This window comes from Synchiropus splendidus, chromosome 6 (assembly GCF_027744825.2).
Source record: "Synchiropus splendidus isolate RoL2022-P1 chromosome 6, RoL_Sspl_1.0, whole genome shotgun sequence".
NCBI classification, from domain to species: domain Eukaryota; kingdom Metazoa; phylum Chordata; class Actinopteri; order Syngnathiformes; family Callionymidae; genus Synchiropus; species Synchiropus splendidus.
In genome coordinates this window covers 13,907,785-13,928,519 of record NC_071339.1, presented here as the reverse complement: position 1 = coordinate 13,928,519, position 20,735 = coordinate 13,907,785, and the positions used below count along the sequence as shown (strand labels likewise).

The 20,735-nt window shown below is 51.4% G+C and overlaps 2 protein-coding genes across 7 annotated transcripts in view; one reads left to right on the top strand and one right to left on the bottom strand.

Annotated features, from left to right (window-relative positions):
* Positions 1–9,425, top strand: part of kcnab2a (potassium voltage-gated channel subfamily A regulatory beta subunit 2a) — a 78,584-nt gene extending 69,159 nt beyond the window's left edge. For 2 of the 5 annotated variants that reach the window (XM_053868993.1, XM_053868990.1), the window contains 6 exons: positions 1,021–1,106; positions 1,257–1,377; positions 1,523–1,617; positions 2,899–3,019; positions 5,392–5,480; positions 6,235–9,422. In XM_053868993.1, the coding sequence (XP_053724968.1) occupies positions 1,021–1,106; positions 1,257–1,377; positions 1,523–1,617; positions 2,899–3,019; positions 5,392–5,480; positions 6,235–6,324 (602 nt within the window). In that variant the 3' untranslated portion in view covers positions 6,325–9,422. Of the gene's footprint in view, positions 1–1,020; positions 1,107–1,256; positions 1,378–1,522; positions 1,618–2,898; positions 3,020–5,391; positions 5,481–6,234 lie in introns of all 5 variants that reach the window. The other 3 variants (XM_053868989.1, XM_053868991.1, XM_053868994.1) reach the window with 3 other exon arrangements.
* megf6b (multiple EGF-like-domains 6b) overlaps positions 8,964–20,735 on the bottom strand; it is a 39,671-nt gene continuing 27,899 nt past the window's right edge. The window contains exons 7-38 of one of the 2 annotated variants that reach the window (XM_053868987.1): positions 20,459–20,584; positions 19,768–19,890; positions 19,580–19,702; positions 19,380–19,517; positions 18,614–18,736; positions 18,338–18,460; positions 17,250–17,420; positions 16,809–16,940; positions 16,600–16,728; positions 16,396–16,524; positions 15,705–15,839; positions 15,500–15,634; positions 15,296–15,421; positions 15,093–15,224; positions 14,881–15,009; positions 14,029–14,160; positions 13,730–13,858; positions 13,541–13,669; positions 13,321–13,449; positions 13,120–13,248; positions 12,263–12,391; positions 12,037–12,165; positions 11,666–11,794; positions 11,467–11,598; positions 11,279–11,407; positions 11,082–11,207; positions 10,686–10,814; positions 10,490–10,618; positions 9,886–10,014; positions 9,690–9,818; positions 9,465–9,593; positions 8,964–9,388 (exon numbers count right to left, since the gene is read on the bottom strand). In XM_053868987.1, the coding sequence (XP_053724962.1) occupies positions 9,333–9,388; positions 9,465–9,593; positions 9,690–9,818; positions 9,886–10,014; positions 10,490–10,618; positions 10,686–10,814; positions 11,082–11,207; positions 11,279–11,407; positions 11,467–11,598; positions 11,666–11,794; positions 12,037–12,165; positions 12,263–12,391; positions 13,120–13,248; positions 13,321–13,449; positions 13,541–13,669; positions 13,730–13,858; positions 14,029–14,160; positions 14,881–15,009; positions 15,093–15,224; positions 15,296–15,421; positions 15,500–15,634; positions 15,705–15,839; positions 16,396–16,524; positions 16,600–16,728; positions 16,809–16,940; positions 17,250–17,420; positions 18,338–18,460; positions 18,614–18,736; positions 19,380–19,517; positions 19,580–19,702; positions 19,768–19,890; positions 20,459–20,584 (4,097 nt within the window). In that variant the 3' untranslated portion in view covers positions 8,964–9,332. The remainder of the gene's footprint in view (positions 9,389–9,464; positions 9,594–9,689; positions 9,819–9,885; positions 10,015–10,489; positions 10,619–10,685; positions 10,815–11,081; positions 11,208–11,278; positions 11,408–11,466; positions 11,599–11,665; positions 11,795–12,036; positions 12,166–12,262; positions 12,392–13,119; positions 13,249–13,320; positions 13,450–13,540; positions 13,670–13,729; positions 13,859–14,028; positions 14,161–14,880; positions 15,010–15,092; positions 15,225–15,295; positions 15,422–15,499; positions 15,635–15,704; positions 15,840–16,395; positions 16,525–16,599; positions 16,729–16,808; positions 16,941–17,249; positions 17,421–18,337; positions 18,461–18,613; positions 18,737–19,379; positions 19,518–19,579; positions 19,703–19,767; positions 19,891–20,458; positions 20,585–20,735) is intronic. The other variant, XM_053868988.1, reaches the window with a different exon arrangement.

Sequence of the window (20,735 nt, the reverse complement as noted above, 5' to 3'; positions counted from 1 at the left end):
ACCTCCGGCTCCATGGCCGACTGGCTCTTTCATGTGGTCACTTTGCCAGTAGTCCATGTTGCAGTGAAACTTCATGGAGATCCCTGAGTTTTCTGACATGGTTTCTCCATCTGGAGTGTTTCATTCTCCGTGTTGCTGAAGGGCAGTAAACAGTCTGAGGAAGCAGAAGTGCTGTTCTGTCAGTATTCAGGGAAATCCTCTTAATTCAGGCGCCTGATATTCACAAACATATCAGCAAACGTCCCCACTCGCCAATCTCAACCCAATAAGTCCCTTCGCCCCTGTGCAGTACTTTAGAGAATTTAAATTCCTGTCTTCATCCCCACACCGTTCAGTGGTTCAGTGTGAGTTGTGTGTGAAGACCCACATGTGGTTATTATTAATAAGCGGATTCAGGAAATGAATGAAATGAGGGTTCACTTGAAATGAAGGTTCCAAATATGGTCCTCTCACCCTTCGCTGACGGTCCTGTCTCTGCTGACTGGATATGACTTTTCAAATGACCCCGACTGCTCGGAGGCTTGTCAGCATCTGAAAGCTCGTCCAGCTTGTTTCTGTAGCTCAGTACCGAACCGAGTCTCCTGCCAGTGTCAGTATGACTGGGCTTCACAGTTAAGAATGATTGTGCAGCTAGTTATCAGTCAGAATTGATGGTGACAGTTGTGGCTGCACGTCCTCCCTCAAGTCTCGGGGTTAATCTGGAAGGCAGCAGAAGACTGGCACCAACTTCAGCTTGTTTTGTGTTCATCTTAGGAGAACCCCAGTGGAGGAGTTTAGTCTGCGGTTCACTCACCCTCTGGTCTGACTCGGGATCGTTCCATCACTGACCTCACTCATGGCGCTTTCACTCTCCCTTCCTTCCTGCCTCCGTCCCCAGCACCCACTTGGACAGGAAATATCACATTCATTCCGTGGGCAATGAGAGGCCACATCAATAGTGCCGATGGGGCCGCAGAGTGAAATGCTGCAAACACAAGGATTTGACAGCGGCTGCATTTCTCCCTGTGTTTTCATGTGCAGAGACGGTGCGAGCGATGACTCATGTGATAAATCAAGGCATGGCCATGTACTGGGGAACGTCCCGCTGGAGCCCGATGGAGATAATGGTGGGTTCCTGTGAAGACGACCGTCAGAAAACATCAGTGTCACCCAGGACATGGCGCCCGGGAACGAGAATAGCAGCGCGGGTTATTGGCGATGTGCTGACTAATGATTTCTGCTCGCTCTGGTCATGATCACATCCTGTGCTCTTTCAGGAAGCCTACTCTGTGGCACGGCAGTTCAACCAGATCCCTCCCATCTGTGAGCAGGCCGAGTATCACATGTTCCAGAGGGAGAAAGTGGAGGTGCAGCTGCCCGAGCTCTTCCACAAGATAGGTGCGCTTCCAGGAGCTATAGACTGTCCTAGTAGTTGTGAGTTAAAATGTACTAGTATTAGTGCTGTGGTTAGCTGCCAAACTGAACCAATCCGTGGCTGCAGGCGCAAAAGAACTGTGTGCTGACAATCTTCTCTGTGACACAGGGGTGGGGGCCATGACCTGGTCGCCCCTGGCCTGCGGGATCATCTCAGGAAAATACGACGGCAGGGTGCCTCCGTACTCTCGAGCCTCACTGAAGGTAGAGCTGTTGTCTGCCACCCCACCTCCACCCCCCCTCGTCCATCACACGTGGATGTTTGTTGCGTCGCTCCGCTCTTGTGTCCAGTGGTGCACTGAAGGTGTTCCCTCCACACCTGCAGTTCTCCCCACGATCAACCAGTAACCTCCCAGAGTTAGAAGGAAAGCACCAGGCTTCTCTTAGTCTCACCTGCTTGCTCTCACTGTCGCTGTCCGTGCTGCTGTCGTGGCATGTTGTCTGACTGTGAGCTGGTTCCGCCTCCATGTTGTTGTGGTGCGTTATGCTCGACCACCTGATTGGTCTCGTGGATGTCTGTTGGTTCTGTTACTTGGTGATGTCTCCACTGATCCCAATGTCGATAGGAGAGACCAACTATGTTTGATTTGAAATAGGTACAAATAGGACCAAACTGCAAAACAGAAACATTCTTACTATTACTTTCAGTTTTAGGATTCTTGTCACATCACGTGGTGAAATTGTGGCAAAGAAAACACTAAAATTCTAAGTTGTTTATCAAATGCTGAATTGTGGCTGCTGTGCTACTTCACGTTCAACATTCCTTCTCATCAAATTATTATGAAATACACCTTTGATTTAAATGATATTGTTAACTGGTACATTCTATGTACCGTTGCGCAACTGAAGCACAACTAGAACACCAAGTAATAAATACTAAAAATGTCCCAATATATTTATGCACCTTCACCATTCCTGCAGTTTCTGAGCCACCAAACTTCTGCCAATGTGATGGCCATCTTGAAGTCAGCAATAATCCCAAAGTATTTGACCACAAGTGCATGAGTATGGATCTTCATTTCCTTTTCCTGAACTGCCACCTCTGTGTGTGTGACTTCAGTTATTACTAAATAAGTGCAGATTGGACTGATCAGTTGGTGCATTTCTGTGTGGCATGTGGGTTCAGGTTTACTGTTTAAGCTCGATCTGATGATGGCGCTATAAGAGACCCTGCCACCCATCTGTAGGTTATTTGTATGAAATGAACACTTGATGTATGCAATTCAAACATGAATTAACCTGAAACCAAGAGCACTACAGGTTCTTTTGTCTGTCCTCTTCAAATGACGAACAGACTTTTGAAACAAACGTGTGGCTGGTGACAGAATGTTGTGCAGCCCAGGAATCTGTGGTGTCTGTGGAGGCGGCGGAGTGTAGCAGGAGACAGAGTCACATGTTTAAAAACGGGCCCCGCTGACACCGGAGCTGAAGGCAGCGGTGTGACCAGGGCCGGGTTTTTGAGCAGGTGTGCTGTGTTTTCCACAGGGGTACCAGTGGTTGAAGGACAAGATCTTGAGCGAGGAGGGCCGGCGTCAGCAGGCGAAGTTGAAAGAGCTGCAGGCGATCGCGGAGCGGCTGGGCTGCACTCTGCCCCAACTCGCCATCGGTACGCAGAGACTTTCTGCTGCTCTCTCTCTTTCTGTCTGTCTGTCCGTCCCTCTGGGGTCAAGCCGGGCTCAACAACCTTCCGCTGGGTGTCTGGTTCTACTAGGGGGCGGTGTGAAAACGTGCACACGTGTGAGGCCGGCTCCTAACAGGCCCTCAAAGAGTTTCAGACTTTTCACTTGCTTCAGTCATAAGCACTGATTTGTTGGGTCATGTTACATGTTATCGACGTTTATACCTCAAGCTTCTGCAGTGATCCTTCATTCATCTGTTTTAATTTCCACTTAAAGAAATAGAAAAAATGGCAGACTAAATACAAGAAATATTTCATTAGTTTATTTGAATCACAATAATTGTAGGCAGGACATTTTATTTTATTTTATTTTATTTTATTTTATTTTATCACCCTGGACAGGTCACCAGTCCATCGCAGGGCACACACACCATTCACACACACCTGGGGCAATTTTAGAGTGTCCAATTATGTCATGTGTCTTTGGGCTGTTGGAGGAAACTGGAGAAACCCACGCGCACACAGGGATGTAAACTCCATCTGGGAATCGAACCCACAACCTTGCTGCGAAGGGGGTGTGCTACCCACCAACCAATCAGACAATTGTTTTTGCTTCTTTAATCATAAAATATGTGGAATTTTATTACTATATAATCATACATACTGCATATTATTTTCTTTTTTTTAAATCGTGTTTCCAATAATTCTCAAAATATAACTGTTTTCTTAATAAGAGATCCAAATGAATTGGCTAGAAATAAAGAAAAACTTTTTAAAATCCCACTTCCCTTCAACAAATGAATAATAAATATTTATTTAACTTTAATGTAGAAGCAAATTTAAGTGCATGATTTTCATGATGGATTTGGAGGAAAAACAACTAGGCACATTCTCAAAAACAACGACTTGGTTTGAGAAACCTCTTGAGAATAATGGAGTGAGGCCTCAGCAGCTGGATCACCTGCCGTGTAACTGTGCTGGACTGCATCTCTGCATTGTTGCACTTCTGCGCTGTGTCAGCAACAAACGTGCAACCCCAGACATTCATCCTGCAACCAACATATTGATTTTGGGTTCAACTGCACAAACAGGAACAAAATCTGGAGCGTCGATCTCCGATCACATCCTTCACCTTTGCAGTAACATGGTGCTGTCGATGAGGTTTCATGGCCCCTTAGCGGATCCCCTCATCTCTCCCAATTGTCATAAATCCTGAAAGCAACACGCGCGACTTATGTCTGGCATCCCATCCACTGCGTCACAGTGAGGCCTCGGGACTGAATACATGCATGACGGTGACGGAGTAGACGCTGGGCTGCCCGTGACTCCGTATTGATGCACCTGCAGGTGAAGATGCGATGACAAATGAAGGATTTTCGTCGCATCACTGAGACGGCTGAATCAGAAAGGCTCCCGGGGTACGCCAAAGACATGTGGCGCATCATAATCCCAACATTGGTCTTGTCATCTCCTCAGTGGGTTCCATTATGTGATGCAGCCCGTGGTGATAGCAGCGGGACAAACAAGTGTGTTTGTGCCGAGCAGAGTGGCCGCGACTGGACAGTGGGTCCACTCACTCATGCCTTCGTTCCTTTCATGCAGCGACAGCTATTCAAAAGCTCTTTCTCCACCATGGCCGAGTCCTAATGTCACGGCTGCGTGTTACTGCCTCAGGAAGAAGCAAGATGTTTGCCGCAGGTGCAGCACAGGAACGAGTTACGGAGCAGTTTGGTCACATTGTTTTAATATCAGTGTTTTGCAGTCGACTGAGACCAGGCATGTGTGGGTTCTGGGTCCTGGTTATTTGTGGAGAAACAAAGACACATTTCCCTGATACCTGTGTTGTTCCTTCTCAGCCCTGTTAGTCGGTCTCCACCTGAGCTGCATTTGGTTGTCTGTCTATTGACTCGGCGATCCACAGTGTTTGTAGGGAACCCTGAGTGGACACTAAGAGGTCTCACATCAGCTCCAAGTCAGGACCATCTACAACATCAGACTTGCCATGTCAGACGTGGTGGATGACAATAAAGGCCCACAGGCTTCGGCACGATCCTACATCCAAAGAGAGCCCTGAAGATGCTCCTTCTCCCTGAACCTGATGGGTTGACTTTTGGATTTTAGATTGGTTGGATCAAACGGAGCTGACCCAGAGTGGTAAGATGCTGTGGCTCCTGTCTGACAACAGTGAAGTGCCAGACTGTCAACATAACTAGGTGTCTGTTGGTGAAGAACTGTGACCCTGGTGTCTCCAAACCTTCAGTAAAAGTGGGATAGCAGCAGATATTTTTCGACAAGCGTGTGTTTATGTGTGGCAGCCATCATCGTTTGTGTCATTGCTCTGCACTGGTCCCTTCTTTCAGCGTGGTGTCTACGGAATGAGGGGGTGAGCTCGGTCCTCTTAGGCGCGTCCAGCACTGACCAGCTGATGGAGAACATAGGAGCCATACAGGTGAGTTGTGCTGACTTGCAGGGATGTGACTTGGCCTTTGCTGTGTCACGTCAACTCCCTGGAACATCTCGGGCGTAACGCTCGGCCGCTCTGCCGTACCCGCTTAATAAGGTCAGCCGAGTATGGGCTGCCAGGGGAGTCCAGCTTCCAGCACCGCTCTCCCGATAAGACCTAACTGGTTAATGGGATTCTAAAGCCAGTGGGGGTTTGAGTACCTCGCAGAACTCTGGGACTTACATCCAGTGTCGTCTGTGTGTTAGCCAGTGTGCGCCCCACCCCCTCCTCCGCTGATATTTCCATTTCCAAATGCTATGGTCACATTTCCCCAGGGCTCGGCACTTTCCGTGTTACTACAGAGAAGTCCGGAAATAGAAGCGTGTCCTTTATCCGAGAAGGAAATCCAAGAAAGCATAATGTAAAGAAAGGCTGATGAAAAGCTGCGAGCGAGGAAGGATAGCATGGAGGAGGGGCATCACTTGGAACTATGCCCTGATGTCATTGAAGGATGAAGGTGTCCAACTGGGAGGAGGTCCGAGGGCAGACCCAGGCCACTGCGGACATCTGTATCAGCAGATCTCTCGTGCGGTCGTGAGTGTCTTTGGCTGGATTGTTCAACTTGTCGCTCCTGATGTGGTGGCAAAGTGTTTCAAGTCGCCAGAGAAGTTCTGTGCTTCTTAAGCAGCGTCCATTTTAGAGGAGACGTGTGTCTTCTCCTTCTCTCCCTGGTGTCACAGCAGTCTGTTCTCTCCGGCAGGTTCTTCCAAAGTTGTCGTCCTCCATCACACACGAGGTGGACAGCATCCTGGGCAACAAGCCGTACAGTAAAAAGGACTACCGCTCCTAACGCGCCGCGCCGCCTCGCCCGGCAGGGCCGCCTGCTACCGCAGCGCCTCACCTTTGCCTGATCCTCTGTTTGCTTGAGCTTTTACTGAGTGAGACCCTGGCGCATGAGTCTGGCCCCCACGGCCACCCAGGGGACCTCATTTAGAGTTAAAGGGAAACGACAAGAAAAAAAGAAGGACCATCCAATCGCCGCCGCCGCAAGAGGAGGGAAGTGGCGACGAGTGTGGGCGGGAAAGAGGTTAGCGACATAGCGCTCATACTTCAGTCACACTTTAAACCATAGAGTCAGAAATGACAAGCACATGCTTGCTTGGCAGCCAGACTTAGCTTGAGGACGAAGTGGAGAAGGCCTGCGCTGCACATGTAACATAGTCATGTTTGTTCTGTCGTCTGGAAGTCGACCCTTCCGTCTGTGTCCTCAGTCCCAGCTTCAACGATCAGCACTTTAGTGTCCGTCCGTGTTCCAGGGTTGTTGGTTTGACGGCCCGCAGCGCTCCGGAGGATCCTCTCTGGTGTCTGTCCCCGCTGGAGCTGCCAGCGAGGACGCGTTAGAATCCCCACCAGTCTTCAGTTTCCCTCCGTCAGAACTTCTGCCTTATTTACAGTTGCTGCTCTCTTCCCTGCCCCATAACTGTGCGCAGCAACCGTGTTCAACCCCCCAACTTTGAGGTGCAAATCTGCGTGGCTTGAGCCAAAGATCTTTGTCACACGCAAGTGTATCCCAACCCCCCCGAGATCCTGGGGATCTCCACGCATGTGTCCAGTCCAGCATCCGTATTTATATCTCCGCACCCAGACAAACGTCGTATACCAGGATGCGTGTTAGCAGCTTAGGAGCAGTGTTGTGCGCTTTACATGACACACGTATTACAGACGCCTCTCATTCGTGCCGCTTCAGGTGCTTCTCTAACTGTGACAAAAGCACAAGTGCATGTGACGTCCCGTTTCATCCAACGCTTTCTGAGACCCGTGTGGATGACAAGTCTTTACCGACTGGGAGACTCGTGAGTGACTGGTTGTTTGTCCGGCGACGTGTTGGGCCGCTGAAGTGAGGAAGCTGTCGAGAAGAAGACGGTCTTGAAGGTTCAATGATGGGATACTAACCCTAGTTCCAACCCCCACTTTGGAAGCCCTCAGTGGAGGCTGCTACGTCATCTGCCCCGCAGCAGCAGCAACACGTATCACTGGCCTCAAGCTCCACTCATGAACACACACACACACAGAAGCCCCTCTACAACTTCATGACCTTGAGCTGTTGAGTTTGGAGTTTACATTTGTGAAGGTCAAGTTTCTGCAGAATGAGCGTTTCCAACTCTAAAGAAAAACCACAGAGATCTTTTCAGAACAAACCTGCAAAGGTTCACTGCGCATTCCACCATTCTCTTGGAACAGATGTCAGCAGCTCCTCTGAGGATTCGTGTCTGAATCTCCTACTGTACAACTCCACGCCTTGATCATTACTGAAATATTGCTTGATTTGTTTTTTGATCCAAATCTCAACACACGTCCAGCTCCCTCAGTTCGCGGCCCTCGTGTTGTCGCACAGATGACTTCAAGTGTGTGTGTGAGTGAGAGAGAGAGACAGTCTTCTTGCGTTTGCTGTGTTGGTATTTCCGGGTGATCCAAAGTGTTGAAACTGTCCTCCGAGCCAAGAACCTCGAGTCTGTGTCTTTTGGTTTCGGGGTTTGGGCCGAGACTGGAGTGTCACTGTGTCCGACGTTTCCACGCCGGTGACGACACAACATCGGTCCCAGGTTCGCCGTCGTGACTCAGTGTCCCGATGCCTGAAGGAAAAACAGAGGTGGAGGCTGCCAGAGGTTCTGGTTCGGTCTCATGGCTTAGTAACGGGTCGGCTCTGGAGCCACAGAAGAGAATCTATTTTTATGTTCTGCGAAAGCTTAGTTCCTCCACGCGTGCTGCACCGGTGGACTTCATCCATGACCTGGTGTATATACTCTTACCTTTGTACAGAAACGTTTCCAGTTGTGATCACCTCGGCCTTTTTATGTTGTTTCTTCAGCAGGCATCGTTCGGCACTGTGCTTGACTCAAGTTTAGGATGTACAGCTTCGATCTTGACCAGAATCATGATTAAAATAAGAACGACAACTCTGCCTGGCTCCATTTCTTCCCTGTGGGAGGTAGTGTGGGGGGGTCCTGCCGAAGAGCTGACTCTGGCTCCCCCTGCAGGTGCGGAGCTGACCAACTTCCTCAGGGGTTTGTCCGGAGTCCAGCAGAATCATCAGAAGAATGGTGGGAATGCTACCTACTCGCATCCTGAGTCCTTCCTGGACCCTGACCCTTAGCCCCGACCCTTGACCCTGACCCCGGCGATGGCAACTCAGTGTATGTACGCTGTTCATGTCTTGCTAGATAGAAAAGACAGATGAGAACTGGACGCCCACGACACTCCACAAACTTCCCCCAGACCCAAACAGAGTCTAGAGGACCCTCAGACACACCATGAGGTTCCCCCCTTGTTGCTGATGAAGATCCTAGTTTGTACTGTATTTGGTCCGGGATCTTCCACAAGGAGCAAGACTGACACCGGAGCAGACCACAACTGACATCCATCGGACCCAGAATGACTCACTCAAGTGAGGGTAAACAGACCTGCCATGTCAGCACATTTACCACAGGGACGTCAGCGCTGTTGCTTTAATGATTCACACACCATCGCTGTTTCAAACGTTCGACAGTAAAAAATATAAATATCAAGCCATCTATACACAAGCCATGGATGCAGGTTCACACAGGTCCAGGTTTGACTCAAAATATACCTCCAAGTAATGCATGACTTTTGGTACAAAACTGTGCACTAGTTATTTACAGGACCACCACGAGAGGTCAGAGGCCGAAAGTGAGGCGGAGACAGTTCAAGGCACTTTGTCTCGAAGGTTGTTTCCGAATGTGGCATCCATGATCTCCTCAGTCTGTGGAAGACGCTGTGGCTGCATCCTCCCAGCAGCGGTTCAAAGAAAGCTTCTCTCCGGCGAGGAGGGGGCGGGTGCTATAATGAGTTGTCATCTGGGCCGCCCCTGCTGCTGCTGAGTTCTGGAGATCCACCTGAGCAGATGTGAGACGGTCAGCGGTTCTGCACGTCCACAGCATTCAGACACCTGTCACACAGGCGGGGCTGCACCTTCTTCACAGGAGTGTCCGGTCCAACCCGGCCGGCAGCTGCATCGGCCGTTCCTGCGGTCACACTGCCCGCCGTTCTCACACTCGCAGCTCAGGGAGCAGTCGGGTCCAAAGCGATTCACTCTGCAGTCTGGACCAGATGTGGACAGACGGACCAGATGAGTGAAGAGATCGTCGGGAGCCCTTCTCCTTTCTCATAGTATGAGAGCTTTTCAAGTCGACTTACCAAACTCACAGCGGGGTCCGGTCTTCCCTGCTGGGCAGACGCACCGCCCAGTCACCGGGTCACATGGCGAGTCGTCCTGGCAGTTGCAGAGCCTCTCACAGCCGAGGCCGAAGCTGCCGTGGTCACACACTGTGGGACCAGACAGACCGAAGTTCAAAACCCAGCCAAACGGTGACATCATCCAGCTGCGACTGACCTCTCTGGCAGCGAGACCCAGTGAGCCCGGCGGGACACACGCACTGGCCCGTCCCCGGATGACAGGAGGCGCCGTTCATGCAGTCGCACGGCAGCTGACACTGCGGCCCGTGGAAACCAGGGGGACACGCTGTGAGGGCACATGACACACACAGGGGTGGCAGCCCCATGAGCAAGTGGGACCTCAGTAGTTCACTAGCATGACCACAACTGCGCCACAGATGAGTCAGTATTAGCTGATAATCTGGGGAGACATCCATTTCCTTAGAACTGGAGCCAGGACTCACATCAGCAGAACATTGATTCACCATGACAAAAAGAATGTTTTGAATTTCATTTTAAGTTCAATGTTTTGATGGTAAAAGTGATGTTTTTTGAGTAGAAAGGAACATTTTTTGTCTGAAATGGAAGTAAGAGGCTGCTGCAAGACACAAGGACGCAAGGTGTCGATAGAGGAAATGTTGTGTGTCAGGTTCCCAGTTTGATAACATACATAGTTGCACTACAGAGACACCAATGGAGGGCGGGTCGGTGACCCTGGCTGGTCACACTTGACACAGGAGGAGCAGGGAGTGTATGACTGGTTTCCCATGTCGCCGTCTCACCATGTTGACACATGTGGCCGTAATATCCGGGCCCACACTGACAGGCCCCCGTCACTCGGTCGCAGGTGCCATTGTTCCGACACTCGCAGCTCAGCTGACAGTCGGCACCGAACCTGCCGGCGGGACACTCTGCAATGTGGACAAGACTCAGTGATGCACATGCAGTTGGGACAACACTGGTGTGTGGAGTCGGTACCTGTGTCGCAGTGCTGACCCGTCCAGCCCAGAGTGCAGCTGCAGGTACCGTTCACAGACTCACACATGCCTCCGTTGCTGCAGTTGCAGCGCTGCGCACAGTCTGGACCGAACCACCCCGGAGGGCAGCCTGAGAACACACGTGCCACAGATGAGACCTTCTCAAGACGACCGCTCAGCAGTTTGGACAAGCGAGTCAAGTACAAGTGACCGGCCTCCTCTCTGCACTTAGTGGTGAAAAAACGTTAATCACTAATAATTCAATCTTCAAAAAAGCAGGGACAGAAGAAGTTGAAGGACTTGATGCTGAGAAAGTTAAAAAAAATTACTATTACTATTATATTAAGGACTTTTAATATAAAGTCCAGACCAAAGGGGGTCTGAGTCTGAGACTCACTTTGTCCACAGTGGTCCCCTCGGCGTCCAGGTGGACACACGCACTGTCCCGTCACAGGGTGGTTCCCTCCGTCTCCACACCGGGCCACCTGAGCACAGTCGGCTCCATAGCGCCCCCGAGGACATGCTGCCATGGACCACACACTGGTGTCAATGACGCTCAGCCACCAAAGCCCCCACTGCCTCGCCATGACTTACTGATGTTGCAGCGAGCGCCGATGAATCCTGCCGGACACTGGCAGACGCCGCTGGCGGCAACACACCCACCTCCGTTCTCACAGGCACACTCTCGCTCACAGTTGGGACCATATTGACCGGCGCCACAGACTGAGGGCGAGACAGGGGTTAGCACTCCGGGAACGCGGGGCTCTTCAGAGCCAACCTACTCTGGGAGCATCTGGGGCCATGAAATCCTGGAGCGCAATAACAGAGCCCGGACACCGGGTGGCACAGTTGGTTGGTCTCTGAACACTGACACACTTGGTTGCAGTTCTGGCCATAGGTTCCTGGAAGACATGCTGAGACAGGAGATGGACTTGAGTGGAAGGGCTCGGCTCCTGAGCTGAGTCTCAGAGGGTCACTCACTCTGCTCACAGCCGGACCCGGTCGCCCCTGCAGGGCAGCCGCACTGCCCGCTGACGTGATGGCAGGAGACTCCCGGAGAGCAGGTGCACTGCTGCTGGCAACTTTGGCCAAAGGAACCTGGCAGACAGGCTGAGGGGCAGATGAAAGGGCAGAGGTTAAACCCATAACTGCTGCCCTGTCGATCGCACCAATAACCACCTCCATTACACGAAAGGGCAACACACTAACCACGGCACTGCAACTCGTGATGCTGATCATAAGAATAAAATCTGTCTATGACAAACCTTTGTAGCTTGTGAGTCTGGAGTGCAGGGGTCAGTCAGTCCCACCACTAGTTACACCACATCCACATGACGTCATTGCTCACCAACCTTTGTCACAGAGCTTCCCCCTCCAGCCTGGAGGACACTGACACTCGCCGGTCACGTGGTGGCAGGTGGCGCCCCGGACACACTGGCAGCTCTCCTCACAGCCGGCACCGAACAGGCCTGGGTCACATGCTATGCGCACAGGTGACGGCTGTGGTTAGCCTGAAGTCTCGGTGTCCCTGCGGGGCTCAGTCTCATCCCCTGAACGTCCCTCCTCCAGAAGACTCACCTTTCTCGCAGCGTGCTCCGGTCCAGCCGGCGCCGCAGCTGCAGCGGCCCGTCTCTTTGTCGCACTGGCCGCCGTTCTCACACTCACACAGCTGCTGGCAGTCGCTCCCGAACTTCCCCGGTTCACACTCTGTGAGACACACAGCGCCAGAGAGAAGGTGAGAGGAACAAGTATCCGCCAACTCAGTTCTGGGTCTGAAGTCTGATGACGTGAGGTCTGACTCCTGACAAACACAGCTCAGACTTGGGACATCTCAGGTCAGGTGGCTCAGCTGTCTCTGAGCAAACACTCAAGAAAGATGTTGATCATGTGATGAGGAGCTGACGGTCACATGGTTCCAGGAACCTTTTGAAGAACAGGTGGAACAGAAGGAGAACCAGCTCTGGAGCACTGCTGCCACCTGCTGTCCCACTGAGTCACAGCTATAAAGTGGATTCAGCACAAAGGCGTGAAGAGGTCACCCCCAGGTGGAAGGACTTTGTGGGGCTCTGCACTGTGCTTTCCTTGTTCAATGTTTGAGAGAAGTTGGTAGTTGCTCCAGAGAAGAAGAAAAGCTGTCCCACACCACTCACACCCTCCCGATTCAGAGTCATCGCCCCAACAAACGTGTATAAACACTGCGCCAAGTCCAACTGTAATCCAGAAACTGCTTCGTTCCTGGTCCTCCAGGAGGCACAAACACATTCCCGGCTCAGACACGTTTCTGCATCTGCATTGTTTGACACCCGCTGTGTTTGTACACAGCCTCTCCAGAGGTCACAAGCTTTACTTTCTTTCACTTTTCATTGTCAGTGTTTCTCAGTCCTGCAACAGGAATCCCAGGTGCCCAGGTGAGGACCCAGGTTCTGGTGACTCACCAGTCTCACAGGCGACTCCAGTCCACCCTCTGGCGCAGGAGCAGGCTCCACTTTGTCGGTCGCAGGTGGCTCCATTCTGACACAGGCAGCGGTGCCGGCAGTCGGCACCGTGAAACCCAGCGGGGCATTCTGGGAGAAGAGTGCGGCCAGTCAGCCCTGGTGAGCCCTGCAGCCCTGCAGCCCTGCGTCGGCTCCACTCACCTTCTGTGCAGTCAGCTCCGGTCCAGCCGGGTGTGCACGCGCACAGGCCGCTGGCTGGGTGGCAGAGGCCGCCGTGATGGCAGCTACAGGTCTGGTTACAAGCCTCCCCGTAGGAGCCCGGCGGGCAGGCTGCCAGGGGACGGATGAACAGAGTCAGAAACGCTTGGTGAACTCAGCTCACCAAAGGTGGACGTGACCCAGGGTCGTGACCCGGACTCACTCAGGTCGCAGTAGGGGCCGATCCAGCCTGCCGGGCAGGAGCAGGCGCCGCTGACCGGGTTGCAGGTGGCGCCGTTGTGGCAGAGACACTTCTCCTGACAGTCCAGGCCGAAGAAGCCCTGGGGACACGCTGCCGCACAAACCCGAGCGTGAGACAGCGCTACACGTCCAACCGCCATTTCTCACACACCTTTTTCACAGAAGGTTCCGGTCCAGCCCACCTGGCAGGTGCAGGCGCCACTCACGTGGTCACACAAGGCCTGGTTGTCACACTGACACCTGTGACGACAGCCCAGACCAAAGGTCCCCTCCTGGCACTCTGCAGGAGACACCAGCCATCAACTATTTCAGATCCAATTTGCAGGGAACTAAGATCATCTAGTGGTGTGATGGGAAACTACAAAAAGCACTGTGTTGCAGGATTCATCACAGACGTGAACGGCAGAGCCGAACATAACAAGCTCGGCTCGGTGCATGAGTGGAACCCACTGTGGTGGCAGCGATGGCCCGTGTAGCCCGCCTCACAGTTGCACTGGCCCGTCACCGCGTCACAGCTGCCGGCGCCGTTTCTGCAGTCGCAGGCTTCCACGCAGTCGACTCCCCAGTGTCCTGAATCACACGCTGAGACACACACACACACACGTCACATCACATCAGTGCACATCTGTGTCCTGCTCTTAACCCTTCAGTGACCACACACACAGGTGGGTTAGTGTCAGTGTCATGGAGCAGATGAAAGACAAGCTGCAGACCCTTCAACATGACCAAAAGTTTCCACCATGATAACAGTTAAAATGTAAATACATTTCCAAATTCATCTCACAAAATGACAGGACTGATGGAAGTCTGCAGCAACTGACTCCTTCATGCTTCAGTTCCTCTGACAGGTGCTAGTGGTCAAACTACACTGAAGCTCAAATGTGTGAAACTGCCCGTCTTCAAACTAAAGTAGAACCAACTCAGTAAACTCTCCACAGGATCCAGTGGTCCTTCACCGTTTTCTGCTCCTGCAACGATGACCCTTGAACCGGAGTCAAGGCCGCACCAAGACCAAACGCCGCAATTCCACAGTGCTCGTGTAATACGAGTAATACGGCAAAACGAGGTTGATTTGAAAGTAAAAGGCACGGAAATACATATTTATAATAATATTTTGGAGAATCCCTTAGATTGACCACTATGCCACTGGTCTAGACTCGAACTAGAGCATATCTGGAAGCCACCCAGGAACTTTGAAGTCAATCTCAAGTGTCATTTCAAAATAAAGGCCTTTTGAAGTCAGTCTCACGTGAGGAGGTCAGCGGCCTCGACACGAATGCGTTAGAGAGCATTTCCTCGTACCTTTCCTGCAGTTGTGTCCAGTCCAGCCCGGGGCGCAGGTGCAGCGTCCAGTCACTGCGTCGCAGCGAGCATTGTTCTCACACACACACTTCATGTGGCACCCTTGGCCGAAGCGGCCACTCGGGCACGCTGCAGCGACACAAGAGAGCGTGAGGAGAGTCTGTGGACGGCTCACTCTTCAGCGGTTTGATGGGAGAAGTGTTCGGACTCACGGTGCTGGCACAGGGTCCCCAGAAGCCCCGGGGGGCAGCGGCAGGAGCCGTTGTGTTTGTCACAGACGCCAGCGTTTTCACAGAGTGGACAGACCTCCGTGCAGCCGAGACCCCAGAAGCCATCCGGGCACACTGCAGGAGAACAGCCCGGTCAAGTCCGACTCAGAAACCACCTCCTAGAGACAGGCCTGAAGAGCACTCACAGCTCTCACAGTGCTTCCCAGACGTTCCAGCCGGACACTGGCAGCGCCCACTGACAGGGTCACATGGTGCACCGGTGCAGTTGCAGGCGTGGACGCAGCTCAGTCCGAACGTCCCGTCTGGACAGTCTGGACAAACAGGATTTGTTCTGAGAACCATGAGAGCAAAACAGCGTGTGACGGCGCGTCTCGGCCGGGGCCACCTACCTTGATCACAGCGACTGCCGTGGCGGCCAGCGGGGCACTTTGGCTGACACTCCCCGGTCACATGGTCACATGACACGCCGTCCGGACAAGCACACTTCTTCTCACAGCCCGGCCCGAAGCGACCCGGGTTACACTCTGGAGGCAGAGTCCCACTTGTAAACAACCTGCAGTTGTCATTTAAAGACAACATCGTTGCACAACTCACCCTCCTTACAAGTGTTGCCGTGGTAACCGGGTTTGCAGGTGCAGGTGCCGTGACGTCGGTGACACTCCAGCGTGTTCCTCTGAACACAGCGACACTCCTCTGAGCAGCCCGGCCCGTAGGTCCACTTTGGACACGCTGAAGAGAGAGAGGTTGATGTTTCAACCATGAAAAAGACCTTTTCAACTTTGTTTTTTAAATGGTTTGAGACACACGATCCTTTTCTACCCAAAGACTTTTGTCATTTGCGGCTCTGCTACAAAGTAGAGAAGCGTTTTGATGAGCGAACATTAATTACGATTTATATTTTTGAAAAGCTACTTGTTTTCTGGGGAAAATTAAATCACTGAAGGAACTTATCAACACCTTCGCTGTTCATGAGTGGTGTATATATATATATATATATATAAATATATATATATATATATATATATATATATATATATATATATATATATATATATATATATAAAATAATCATTGCCAAACGTATAAAATAACAGTCTATTGGTTTCAAAAGAACCTATTTTTTGCATATGGGTATATATATATATATATATATATATATATATATATATATATGTATATATTCATTATACAGTTTTCAGTTGTGTTGGTGAAATGTGTGATTTAAAAACATGCAGGAGGCCTGAAAAGATAAGTGTGTGATGTAAGTGTGTGTGTGCGTCCTCACGTAGGTGGCAGAAACGGCCATAGAGTCCCGGGTCACAAAGACACGCCCCGTACGTCCTGTGGCAGCGTCCGTTGTTGGCACAGTTGCACTTCTTGTTGCACTGTTTCCCATAAAAGCCCTTTGGACAACCTGTGTGTTAGGACAAAACCGCACGTCCTCAGAGGAGAGTCCACCGAGTCAACATGACTGCAGCGTGTCACCCACCATCTTGGCACAGCTCCCCACTGACCCCGGGGGGGCAGCGACAGCTCCCAGTGACCGGATCACAGGTGGCCCCATTCTTACACTTACAGGGGAAAGAGCAGTTTTTACCAAAATACCCCTCACGGCATGCTTTAGGAAAAGAAGGGAGGGAAACGCTCAGGCTTCGTGTTGCATGTCATTGAATTGTGGCAGAACTGGGAGGGTCTCACTCTGGTTGCAGAGGATGTCGGTCCATCCATCGGGGCAGTCGCAGCCATTGCTCCACTGGTTACACTTGCCGCCGTTTGAGCAGTCGTCACACGTCAGACTGCAGTCGTTTCCAAAAGTGTCGTCCAAGCACACTGGGATAAAACAGACAAACTGAACACCTTAACTCTCCCGAGGAGAACCAGACCCAGGGTGAGGATGGGCCCATCAGTCCGTTACATTTCTGCCCAAACATTTGTTTCTTTTTTCTTTCAGTGCAGTTGTGTGTCAAGGTCGCTGCAACACCAATTCAACCTTCAACCTTCAGACTGTGACCCTCAGCTGCAACAGTACATTCCTGAGAAGGAATTCTGTTGTGTTACTGTACAAACAGTCTCAGCGTGTGGTCTGTCTACTCACACATACAGTCTTACACATACACGCTTTCATGAGGAGAGACGTACCGAACTTTTCCGCCAGGTTACTCTCCGCCCTCAGCTCCCCCTCGTCGTCCTCGTAGTCGTCGAAGCGCTCCAGAGGCTGACTGTAGTCCTGCAGCAGCGTGAGCTGAGGCTGAATGAGGGGCAGCTCGTAAGCACTCCCCCCAGAGAGAGCTTCCACGGCCTCTTCCAGAGCTGCGATCACAAGCACACACGATCACGTAGGGAAGAACAGCGCTGGGCACTGGTGCAACATCTTGACCTGGAGTGAGTGAGTATCTGCAGACTGGTTCAAATCTGAGCAGCACACTCACATGACGTCTTCATTTGGTCTTCAACCAGCTTGTTTTGCTATGTTTTAACCGGATCAGCAACACTCCCATGGCATCATATATTGACGTTGGTAAAGCTGCCATTTGCCTTCCTTACTGACGCCAAGGGCGGCCTTCATGTTGACAGCACAACGCGTCATAAAAGACAGGCAGATTGGGGTTAGGATGAGCTATGGGATGGCGCTCCATTCATTCTACATTTGGTAACATGTCCAAGGTCATCCGCACTTTACAGTACCGTCGCTCAGGAGGAGAGCCACATAAGGGCTGATAAACAGTTTAGAGAAGATGTGCTATGCAACACATGAGCCACACCCGCGCTTGTGCCCCATGCATGATGCTCCATGCGGCCACTCGCTCAGCACAATGCATGATCCGCACCGTACAGAAGGAAAACGTTCCTTCAGTCCATTGAAACACCTTCGCGTAACATTCCACGCTAGAAGCTGCCTTTTTCGTCAGTATAGGACACAAAAGTCCACTTTCCCAACGTCAACATATGAGGCCATTGGAAGTGAGGATGAGTTGCATTATCAGGCACTTTGGATGGAGCTGTGTCTTGAATGGATTGCTCTTTCATTATCCTTCTCCAGAGAAATGCACATTAGCTAAATGATCCACAAAGAGTCATCCTTATTTGATAAACTCAGTTGGAGACTGACAAAAAAAATAGAGGTGCACTGGCAACTTGAGCAACAGTTTCCCCTCATTCTTTCTGGTCTTGGTTTCCCATCATCCACAGCACATGACTTGCCAATACTCCTGATAGCTGGTACTCACGGATGCAGGACTGCCGATCATCTTCCAGGCGGAAACCCCGTCGGCAGAAACACTGGAAAGAGCCAGCGCTGTTCTGACACGAGTGGTCGCAGCCGCCATTTGCTGCCAGACACTCATCAACATCTAAACGGCACAGAGAAGTTAAAGGTTGAAGATCTATTCAGGAACCTTCGAGGGGATGGAGAGAAAAGCTGCAGGCATTGGACCAAACAGAAGCAACTCTCAGGTCAATCAGAGCTGAGCCATGAAAGAGAAGAGCAGGAGATGTCAACACACCGTCACAGCTGCATCCATCTGAGTTCAGTCTGTAGCCAGCTGAGCAGTAGCACTCGTACCCGCCGGGGTAGTTGGTGCAGTCTTGCTCACAGCAGGAGCTCCGCTCGCCGCACTCATCCACGTCTGCAACACAACAAGAGGGACTTCATCACGCCGCCTGCCAGACATCACAGCCTGCTGCAGACTTGAATCACTCTTGTAGCCACAAGAGCACTGAGAGAGCGCAGACCTCCGCCTCCCGTCACATGACTTCAGAAAACACAGCATCCCTACAAATCAATAGAACTTTGAGAAACTTCAAAAGTTCAGTACAGAACAGACAGACGGACGGACAGACGTTCCGACTGAGGTGCAGTTGCCAGTGCTGTCATCAGCTTCACCAATCGAAGATCATAACAGATGTCTTGTGTTTTCAGCAGAACAAACCTCTGGGCACTTCAGCTGGAGAAGGTTTTCATCTGGACCCATTAAAGCCTGACCTATCAGTCAGTTGGAAAGTATGAAGCCGGTGCAACAACACAGTTCTGAGTTGAAAATTGGACCATTCAGGGCCCAAGAAATACACAACAACTGTTTCCTTTGTTAGTCCGCAGTGGAATTTCTCATAATGCCGGCACGACTCCAGAGGAAGAAATGCCCTCTTGGCTTGGAGTGATGCTAAAGGAAAACTGCAGTCTGAATAGGGGGTGAGCCTGATGGGTTTAAAGGCAGGCTCTAACATTTGTGCTGGCCTTGTCAGGTCACAGTTCAGTTCACCACCTCTTACCAGTGCAGGTTTTAAAATCCTCCTCCAGCCGGAAACCCTGCTTACAGGAGCAAACCGGGCCACTGGACGAATGCTCGCAGTGATGCGAGCAGCCGCCGTTGTTGCTCTCGCAGCTGTTGACGATCTCCATCTCGATTCCTGCCACACAGCGACGCCGGAGGTTTGACAGTGTCTATTCCCGGTGTGAAACACTCACTCACTGTAACACTGCTTCCCATCGGATCCCAGCTCATAGGCGGCGTTACAGACGCAGGCGAACGAGCCCAGAGTGTTGTGGCAGCCGTGAGCGCAGGGGGCCTCATCTGCCAGACACTCGTCGATATCTGCCAGTCAAACCCTTGGATTTCAGTCCACCTTCTTCAATGTCCTCAGCCGGTCGCCACGCTACCTTCACAGGTTCGTCCGTCCTCCGCCAGGATGTAGCCAGGCCTGCAGTCGCAGTGAGCCCTTCCTCCGTCGGCGTGACATTGGTGCATACAGCCGCCGTTCTGCTCTCCACAGGGATCCTGCACTGAAGCACAAAAGATTCACCACCTGGTGTCGGTAAAACCAAGAATTCTTCGAGAGTGACTACTCCTCTTTTCTTTACGGGGCAAACAATTTGATGAAGAGGTGAGAGGAGCTGAAGTGAAAAACACCTTCGGCACAGCGAGGCTGAGCCTCTCTGACAGCTGCGATTACAGGGCTCCTAAATTGGTTTTTCTTGGAGCTGCCAACTGCACCTATGTACTTACTGTAGTCTTATTTATTGAATGTAAATTTGAAAGGAGCCGTCGATGAGGCTTAAAGTTGCTTTCATGTCCCCACACCTTCAAAGAGTTCAACCCCGCTGTCAGCCGCACTTCACACCCATTTGTTACGGTGAAAGTTGCAGCCAATCCTTTCACAACCTTTGCAGCTCTTACTCCTGAAAACTCAGGTTTCACACCAGGCTCTTCACAAAGCACCGCTCATGTCAGACCTCCCCACTCCTCCACCTCGAACATTAAATCTGTTCCCCATGAGTCAGCACTTTCAAACAGAGGAGCGTCACTCACTGGACCTCAGAATGTCAACCATTTTCCCTGGCAGGCACTCACGTTTGCAATGCTTGCCATCCTCCACCAGGACGTAATTGGGTTTGCAGCAGCAGCGGAAATGAGCGGCTGACTGCTGCACGCAGTAGTGCTCACATCCGCCGTTACTGATGGCACAAGAATGGACGGCTGAATCCCAGAGAAAAAAAAGAGAAGGAAGGAGGACAAAGAGTCAGTCACAGTCAGGCTCTATATAGAAACAATTACCATGAAAAAATACTTTAATGAGAGATGGTTCGATCTCTGGAACAAGGAGTCTCTGTGGCGGACACAACTGCTC